Raw genomic sequence first — 10000 nt, forward strand, 5'->3', positions numbered from 1 at the left:
AGGTGTTTGTTTTATATGCTGTGTCCTGGGGTCAGTTTGTCATGGTTGAGATTTCTCTCTGGTGTACTCTCCTCCTCTGAAATCAGTTTAGACCTCAAGGAGCACAAGGGTACCCAAGTGGAGCCATGGAGCTCACCCCTGTCCCAGTTCACCCCTGTTATAGCTTACCCTGTCACAGCTCACCTCACTACTTTGCTTTCCAGGTGCTATTGTCAGCCAGAAGACCCAGGCAGAGATGATGGAGGGTGATCCTAAAGTCTGTGCCCAAAATTGTGCTCCAAAACAGTGTAAGCCTATGGCAGGAGATACCATTCTCCCCAGTCCACGAGATTCTTTGCCTGAAGACTCTCTTCATTGCAAGGATGGTGACAGCACTGTTACAGTGGCAAGTGTTAGCAATGACTGCTCCGCAGGCACTGCCAGTGTTCCAGCACTGTCTTCATCAGAAGCTCAGCGCTATGTGTCCTCACTGAAACCAACTGTAACCAATTACGAAATAAAGTGTGCCCTGATGACAGAAATCCGACGCTTTGGACGACGTAAGTGCTCAAAGGATGGTTAGTAACAGAAGCAAGGCAGGCGTCTCTAGTGGTATGATTAGAATAACCTGAAACCGCCTCCTGAGAGAAGAAAGCCTTTGCCACAAGCAAGGTTTTCTATATAATTTAGCACAGTCACTTTTTACTCAGACTAAAACCTCTCAGCGGACCCCATCTTTCATCTGTAATGTTACCTGGTTATTGCTCATAAGAATCACATTAGTATCTGCATAGGCATTTAGAACACATGCCCACCATCGCAAACATCCTTGACCAGAAAAAGTATATTCGGGAACACGATCTGATCTGCCCATCCACTTCTTTCACCTCTAAAGACTCAAGCATTCTTATATTCTCTTCAGAATCTGGAGGCTTTTCAGATCCTGGAAGAAGTGCAAGGACCTCTGGAAGTCAGTATACAGTTTGTTGAGTTCTCCATCAAGGAGGCGGCAAGGTGGGTGCACAGGGGGATTGAACATGTGGACTGGAGCCACGCCTCCAAGCTGTGGGGTCACTGCAGTGGTTGAGTGAGGGGTGGGGCGGCACCTGCCTTGAGTCTCTCAATCCCTGGCCCTCACCTTATAGTGAAGTCTGAGGACATAGACACTTAAGTTGATGCCACCTGTGTTTGACACTTCCTTCCAGGCCCACTCAGTGCTTCTTTGTCACTGTAATATTGAGCTGACACTGACCCTTCATATTGGCTTGAGTACCGGCTGTACCTGGGATACACTTGCTGTTTCCCCAGATGGAGTGAACCCATTCTTTCCATCACATTGCCCTTCCTATAGCACAGGTTCTTTGGGGATCTTTTTTTATTTTTAACATGATATGTATATTTATTTTCAGGTTTAAAAGACGTCATTTAATACAGTATCTCGAGAAGATGCTGGAAAAATTAAAGTCAGAAAGGTCTCTCAACAGCGCTGAGTGATGTACACCTGAGAGCGTGATCCTGCCATTACAGTGGTCAGCAAGATTCAGCAAAGAGCTCAGAGTGATTACAATGTAGAGGAAGGATGCTGAGACCTCCTACCATGTGTTAGCTAAGATAATTACCCCTGAGACAAGTGTCTTAAACTACTCAATAAATGTCAGGGTTTCACCCAACTTCTTACTGCTTTTTTGATTTTCCCACCCTGTGCTGGCTGCTGTTATTGTCTCCTTGGGTAAAAATCATGACTGAAGAGAGCAACAGTCTGCTCACATAAAATAAATAAATAAATCTTAAAAAACATGGCAAGTATGTATTTTGCAGCAGATCATAAGTGTCATCTCTGATATTTAGAACTGTTGTCTTTCCAAAACATTGCCTCGTTTGTTTTTATTTTGCCTCATTGAGGTCGGTCTCACTGTGTAACTCTGGCTGCCCTGGAACTCACAGAGATCTGCATGCCTCTGCCTCCCCTGAGTGTTGGGATTAAAAGTGTGTGCTGCTGCCACACCCGGTATGCCCACCCTCTCTTATTCCCCTTGTCCAGAGTTAGCCCCTCAACAGGTCAGGTGTTTGACGTAGTGAGCTGTCTCAAGGGTTTTTACTTAGCCATCTGGCCTGAGCCAGTCCATGTCCTGAGTGAATTGGGCTGCTGCAAATGTCCATCACCTCTCATGACAAAGCACAAGAGTACAAAGAAGGACTCCACACCCTTCACACTGTCCTCCTTAGCCTTGGAAGTGCATCCCAGTATCATTTGGTAAGCAAGGATTGTACTCCGGAAATGAACGAATCCTCCTGCTTATGGTGATTGGTTGAGAAAGATGCAGTCTCCATCCTGATGAGCTTTTTACTTCTACTTCCATGCCAACAAATTAATTGTAGGATCTCCTTGCAAAGGTGATCTAGTAGTGTCCAAACCTGTCATGGTATGAAACATGAGTTCAATGTTTTATCGTGAGTGGCAGGCGGAGTTGGATCGTACTGATCCGAATCAGACAGTACTCCAAGCTAGAAACACAGGCAACGCTCCATAGTTTGTTGCTTTAAGCTGTTGGTGAGAGTGCTTTGTTAGGCAGCAGTGAGGAAACCAATATAGGTGCTGCCTGCATGTTTTTAGTGATTAAAGTCACACATGATTTTTTTTTAGCTTATTTGTTTTCTTGTTTTCTTTATCAACTGGACACAGGGAACTATTCCTGAAGCCACAGATGCTAGACAAGAAAAACTTCCTTATTTTTCTGGGCCTTACTCCAAACTAGCAGATTCTTGCTCAACACTGTAGCATCCAACCCTGAGGTAAATTCTCTCTACTATGTCATGCATAACTTGTTGCTGTGTCCCCTCTCTAACTTTTTTAGCCAAGATGAGGGTATTTGCTCATCTCACAAGTACTATCTTGACACGCCTTAGATCATGAGATCACCGAAGTGCCATTCATTACAAGGGCCCTGGTTTTGTTCAGAAGTGATTTCACCAGTTCTGTCTATCAAGTGTGCTATCAGATATCTGGATTGGTCTCCATTTCCTATTCAGTGACAAGAATGCCACCATGCAAAGGAATGATGCAAAGTATTGCTGATCAAGATCCCTAAGGACTACTTTAGGATGTAAGCTTGAGGTAAGAAATGACACTAGGAGATGGAGAGATGGCTCTATGAGTAAAGTGCTTGCTGTATAAACATGAACGTCAGAGTTCAGATCCCCAGAACCAACACCAAAGGCCAAGGCATAGTGGCTCACACCAATAATGCCGGTGCTACAAGGGCAGAAGCAGGACTACCCCTGGGGCTTTCTGCCTAGGTAGTCCTGCTGAATTGACCAGCTCCGGGTTCACTGAGAGATGCTGTCTCAAAAATTAAGGTGGAGAGAAATTGAGGAAGACACACATGCACACATATATGCACATGTCCATACATACTTCACACACATAAGTGATGTTACCTTGGCTTTTCAAGTGAAGTCAAGCTCATCTTTTTGATGGTCACGTGCCCAGGAACACATGGATTGTAAAAACAAGGAAACCTCATATACAGTCATATTAGTTCTTAGAATAATGGTCTGATTACAATTTTCACCATGGCTCTCATTCTCTGAGATGCATGGCATGAGGATCAACAACCTGCATGGTCGATTGTCAGTGAGGCCACAAACCTCACAGTCCCTCTCTCAATAGAGTGCCATGTTTACTTTGCTATTACTGTAGATATGTATTACTAGTGGCTTCATTTATCCTTTCATACTGCAACAGACCTTTCCCCATAGGCTGGAGAACCAATATATGATATTTGCCATTTGCTAAATAAGTCTATTCTAATGACAACTTTCGGAATTTCAGACTTCTAATAACTGAAGGGTGAGTTCAGGAACCAATCAGAGAAATAGGTAAAGCTGCATTGATCATGAACTCTCCTCCGACCCATGAGCAACAATGACATTTTGCGTCTCTATAAATGAGGATTACTTCAGGGATGGTATGAAATAATCTCAGAATTCTGATAATAAATTTGCCTTCATCTTACTGTGCCATGGGACTGTCCAGATTCAATATTATTTCTGAATATATCTGTCACAGTTCTGCACTAGATTAGCAAGTGGGTTTTCCCTGTCTTCTCACAGTTTTAGAGACTTAACCAGTCCAAGGTCAGTAGCTCACATCGGTGTCATACCATGCCAGAAGGCAACATCTGGCTAATAGGATTGAACAATGACCAAACCCCATCTATTTTATTTTACTTCACTGTTTTGAGACAGACTCCCATGATGTGGCCCTGGCTGGACTGGTATTCATTATGCGAAGCAGACTAACCTTGAACTCACAAAGATCTCCCTCCTAAGTGCTAGGACTAAAGTGTGTGCCATCCCACCCAGCCAGCCTCACTTTTAAAGAAAACCTGTTCTGGTGATTTCTAACTCACTCTAACAACGAAGGGAGATCCATGAAGGGAGATCCCTTGTGATACAATCACGTCTTAGAAGTGCTACATCTCTGGTCTGGAGACACTGTTCAGTTGTATAAGGCCCTCAGCTCTATCTTCAGCACCCCAAAAAATAGTTGTCAGTCCTACCTCTCACCTCTGTTGCATTAGGAAGTGAAACTCAAGGGACACATTCAAACTCTAGCATCTTCTTGGCATGTATTGGAGTCATCCAGTCTGCTAAGTAAAAGGACTTGGCTTTGGGCGTTCATGACCAGGGGATACCACGGCAGACCATCTTTTTGAGTATTGTGTTTATTAAGAAAATTATTAATGCCATGGACATACAGACAACTAGTAGCTAAGCCAGGGTCTGAGCAATGATCAGCCCCAACATCGTAGGTAGGCAGACAGCATGGTGGGAGCTCTAATGAGAGCTTAGGCCTACAAGGCAGAGTGGGGAGGTCTCCTTTATAGAGGTCTCAAAGGAGACGGGAAGGGTCCTCAGTATGAACCCACAGACAGGCTATCCCTGATTCCTCGACATCCAGAATATTCATGTCTTGATTCTATCTCTCTAGAGAAACCAGAATAGTCACTTACCTATTCAGTTTATCATTACACCAGAAACTGATCACTGGTCCACTTGGCAAAGCTTAGGACAACAATGAACAGAGCAATCATTTTACAGTCTAGCATACATGATTCTTCCTCTGGAGTAAAGCCACGGCAGCTCCTGGCAAACAGAACAGTCACTAGAGAGGTGCCTGGGCTCTCCTTAGGAAATCATTTACAAAGTCATGTCCTCAGGGCCTACGGAGGTGGCCAAACAGATCTTTGCAGTCAATTAATACACTCTAACATTGCAGTCTCATTTGGGCTTCAGATGCCTTTCTGTGAGTAGGCCAAGACCTGAGATTTGTCCTTAATTTAGAATCACCTTTGGGCAGTGTTTCAGGTCACTATCTGAACAGGCTACAAGAAGCTCCCTTATGCTCTGAAACAAAACCACTGATATTATACAACTTGGGGTATAAGCCCACCTTATTATGTTTAGTCTGGTTCAACATCATGTTCCTTCTTCCTTCATATTCCACCCTTAAAGATCTATACCTGCACAGACCTTCTGTAGTCCCACCTAAACATAAAGAGGGAAGTCCTAGACCTTATATGGTAAAATGCTGAAACTCCTCATGAGCCCTTTTGGGGGCTAGTGAGGGAACGGGGTGGGGGTGGGGCAGGATGGGTATGCTGCCATTTCTAACAAGGATCACCAGACCTCTGCAAGATCTCTAGTTCCTGTGAGACAGATACAGATTCTTCAGATAATGAGGGGACCCCTTGGACAGCAGTCAAAGCTGCATTTGTGCCACCGAGATACTAGAATACTTGAGAGTCAAGAGATTGAGCTTCAGCAGAGTTTGGGTATGCGTGTTCCATGCCAATATTTGAAACATTGCTTCTCAATCTTCCTAATGTGTGACCCTTTAATACAGTTCTTCAGATTGTGGTGGCCCCTAACCAGTAAAACTGTTTTCATTGCTCCTTCATAACTGGAATTTTGCTGCTCTTATGAATCATAATGTAAATATTTTTAGAGATAGAGGTTGTCAAAGAGGTCATGACCTACAGGTTGAGAACTACTGGTTTGTAGGATTTTTTTTTTATAGACCAGCTTTATTTTTATTTTTTTTGAATTAATTTTGTAATTCTGTTTTTAAAAGACTTATTTATTTTATATATTCTAGTACACTGTAGCTGTCTTCAGACACACCAGAAGAGGGAATCAGATCCCATTACTGATGGTTGTGAGCCACCGTGTGGTTGCTGGGAATTGAACTCAGGACCTTTGGAAGAGCAGTCAGTGTTTTTTTTTTTTTTTTTTTTTTGGAGCTGGGGACCCGACGGGGCCTTGTGCTTGCTAGGCAAGCGCTCTACCACTGAGCTAAATCCTCAACCCCGCAGTCAGTGTTTTTAACCATTGAGACATGCTCCCTGTAATTCCCCCTTTTAAAAGACAAGGTCAGGCTGGGGAGATGGCTCAGTGGTTAAGAGCATTGACTGTTCTTCCAGAGGTCCTGAGTTCAATTCCCAGCAACCACATGGTGGCTCACAGCCATCTGGAATGGGATCTGATGCCCTCTTCTGGTGCATCTGAGGACAGCTACAGTGTACTCACATACATAAAATAAATAATTAAAAAAAAAAAAAGACAAGGCCTCACAGTTTATCCCTTCTTGATTGTCCTGTACAATTATATTCATTTATTATATACAATGCAATTGGAAAATATTAAGTGAAGCTATCTATGGTATGGTAAGGAGTATGGTAAGGACATTTAAAATCTACTCTCAAAGATGGGCATAGTTAGCCATGACTGTAACTGCGGTGCTCAGGAAACGAAAGCAGGAGGATCCCCTGTTTGAGAAGTCTGTGCTGTAGACTCACATTCTGTCTCCAAACACAAAACAAAAACTATGCTCTCAGCAGTTTCCAGGTATATAGAGCATTGTTGTTTTATCACTAGGTTACATATTAGAACTCTTGCATATATCCCTCCTAGCTGACCCCTTTGTATGGCATGATTAGCATCCATCTGCTTATTTCTGCCCCTTGGTCCTTAGCAACCGCCATTCCCTTCTCTCTGCTGCTGTGAGTTCATTTCTAGTTTGTGGTTAAAATCTATTGGAAGACAGATGGTGCAATACTTGTTATCGTTTAGCACGACAGCTTTTATGTTCGTCCATATTGTGGCAAATGACGGATTTTCCTTTTCTTTTTGTTGTTTCAGAATTTCTTATTTTTTTAAAGCAGCCTCTCACTCTGTAGCCCAGGCTGGCCTTGGACTTGCAATGGTCCTTTCGTTCCAGGTTCTTGACTGCTGAGACTACAGCATCCTGCAGATTTTCCTGGTTTTAAAAATCACAGTCAAATGCCATTGCGCATGTGTATGCCTTCGCTTTATCCACTCACCTACTGATAGGCAGCTGAACTGATCGTGCATCTTGGTTATTGTAAATAATGTCACATAGATATGAATTTCAATTCTTGCTGAGACAGACACAATAGTGGGACTGCAGGATCGTAAGATAGTTCAGGCGGTGTGTTTTTCTTTGTTCGTTTCTTTTGTTTTTCTGAAAGCTCCCCATCCTCACCACTTTGACCTACTTACGCTTCTGTGGACCCTGCCCCACCCAGTGTAGGGGAATGTCAGGGCAGGGAGGTAAGAAGGGGAGGTGGTTGGGGAGGGGGAACACCCTTATAGAAGCAGGGGGAGGCGGGTTGGGATAGGGGGCTTACTGACAGGAAACCAGGAAAGGGGATAACATTTGAAATGTAAATAAAAATATCCAATAAAAAGGAAGAAAGAGGCTTCTCTGGCCAAGGTTGAAAGCAGCCCAGATCTATGGGTAGAAATAGAAATGTTTAGGAAACCGTTGACAGTATCATCAGGTAGCAAAACTACAGTAGCCACACACACACACACACACACACACACACACACACACACACACACACACACACACACACACACATGGCCTATGATACCACGCTACTATGATGAAGTTTAGAGTGGTAGCCATATCCACCCCCCCTCCCCCGTGGTTGTCCTCATAGTCTGTATTTCTTTGTGAATCATCTCTTGTCCACATACCATTCTCTGACTTTATTTTTGTGTCTCTTTGCTCTCTAATCATTGAGCACCACCCTGATGGTTATTTGTATTAACCCACGAACCCCTCAGACCTGCCTCATTTATTCCCCTTTACGTTGTGTTTTTAGAGGTTGCATTTACTGCTTTGGAGATGGAGTGTAACTCAGTGTGTTTGACTGCTATATGGCGGGCCTTGGGTCTGTCTCACGGGGAGAGGGAGAGGGAGGAGAGAGAAGAAAAGCAGTGAAGGTGGGGTCAATAGTGAGCTAGACAGAGACAGAGAGACAGATATAGAGACTTACAGACAGACAGAGGAAGGGAGGGAAGGAAGGAGGGAGGGAGAAGAGAGAGAGGCTGAGAAAGACATTAAGTGCATCATGTTTACCTGTTTACCTGTCATCTTGGGTTTGTTAGAATTTCAGCATCTGGATAATTGCCACCTCTCCAGGACTTTGTAGTCTGGTGTTGTATGGGGAGCAGTTTACCTGTTCATTCTGGAGAGAGTTTCTGGACATCTCTCAAGCCTTTTCTGCAGCCTTTCTGAGTTTGTGAGGGACAACACTTTTGCAGCATTCTACCACACCCCACACCCCCCAGGTCTGCCTGTGATGCTGCCGCTGTGAAGATACTGCACTGATTCACGGTCCTGGACTGCCACCTAGTGTTCCTGGGCATTCTGCTACCTGTATTTTGTTCCATGCCGAGGACATTTTTTTCATCCATGCTAAGATTCAGTCAGGGGAGAAACTAGTCCCTTGGGCAGCCCTCCTTAAGGATAAAGATTAAAATCTAGATTATATTGTGTCATCTCCCAAATGGGGATTGGCCTTCTCCCAATTGTACTGTATTGTTCCCTTGGGGTGGGGAAGGTACTGGAAGGCAGGTCTCCTACTAATCTTAATTATAGCTGTTTTACGTTCGCCTGGGGTGCGGGAACCTAACTGGTTTCTATACATTTCAGAATAATTGTTCCTTCTATTGCTCTTAATTTGGCAACCCCCTAGGATCCTCCCCCTTTTTTCTTTCATTTTTGTTCTTTTGGTTTTTGAGACAAGGTCTAATGTAGCTCAGACTGCCCTCATACACACTATGTAGCCAAGGATAGCCTTGAATTCAATGATCTTTCTGCCTTTACCTCCCAAGTGCTAGGATTACAGGCATGCACCACCACACCCTGTTTCCATTCCATATTCCTAATGATATAACCTAGCTTCTTCCGTTCTGTTTAGTAGAGAAAATAGAGCACAAGAACCGATGCTGCTGGAAAGTGGGGCTCTTTTTTTTTTTTTTTATTAACTTGAGTATTTCTTATATACATTTCGAGTGTTATTCCCCTTTCCCAGTTTCGGGCAAACATCCCCTCCCCCTCCCCTTCCTTTTGATTCAGGAGTGTGGTAGTCTAGCTACCACTTACAGGAGTGCCCACTAGGAAGTGTTGTCCTGAGCCATCGGACTAAATTCTCAGAATCATTCTTTAAGATAAAGCCTATTTTTTAACACATATCAGATGGGGTCCTCATGCGGCTGCATGCATGCGGAGAGAACACTGTGGAAGCTGGCTGTCTCCTTCTACCCCGTGGATCCTGGGAATCAGATCAGGGCATCAGACACGGCAGCAAGCAAGCATCTTTACCCATGGAGCCATCTCACTGGTCCCAAATTCTGGTGACACAGTTTCTAAGAAACAGATTTTCTGGCTGTAGAGTCTGGCTTGCTTCTTTTATAATACTCTAGTCTAAGTCTTTTGACACCAGGATCACAGTTTATTTACATTGTCTCTGATGGACATGTCCCCAGGGTACTGGTGTTCTATCCAGACAGTGGCTTTTCTTGATGGAAGCACTGAACCCCAATGTGATTGGATATAAGGAGGTGATTAGGTTGAGATGAGGATTTGTTTTTTTCAGTTTTCAAGACCATCCGGTGTCCCCTCTCTATCATGTAAGGACACAGG

General features: G+C 43.9%; 1 protein-coding gene across 1 annotated transcript in view; it reads left to right on the top strand.

The window, feature by feature from the left end:
* LOC116889324 (integrator complex subunit 6-like) overlaps window positions 1–1642 on the top strand; it is a 5804-nt gene extending 4162 nt beyond the window's left edge. The window contains exons 2-4 of the mRNA XM_032890446.1: window positions 204–539; window positions 882–993; window positions 1389–1642. Coding sequence (XP_032746337.1) covers window positions 204–539; window positions 882–993; window positions 1389–1473 — 533 coding nt within the window. The 3' untranslated portion in view covers window positions 1474–1642. The remainder of the gene's footprint in view (window positions 1–203; window positions 540–881; window positions 994–1388) is intronic.
* Window positions 1643–10000: the final 8358 nt, after the last annotated feature.

This window comes from Rattus rattus, chromosome X, assembly GCF_011064425.1.
Source record: "Rattus rattus isolate New Zealand chromosome X, Rrattus_CSIRO_v1, whole genome shotgun sequence".
In the NCBI taxonomy this organism is placed as follows: Eukaryota; Metazoa; Chordata; class Mammalia; order Rodentia; family Muridae; genus Rattus; species Rattus rattus.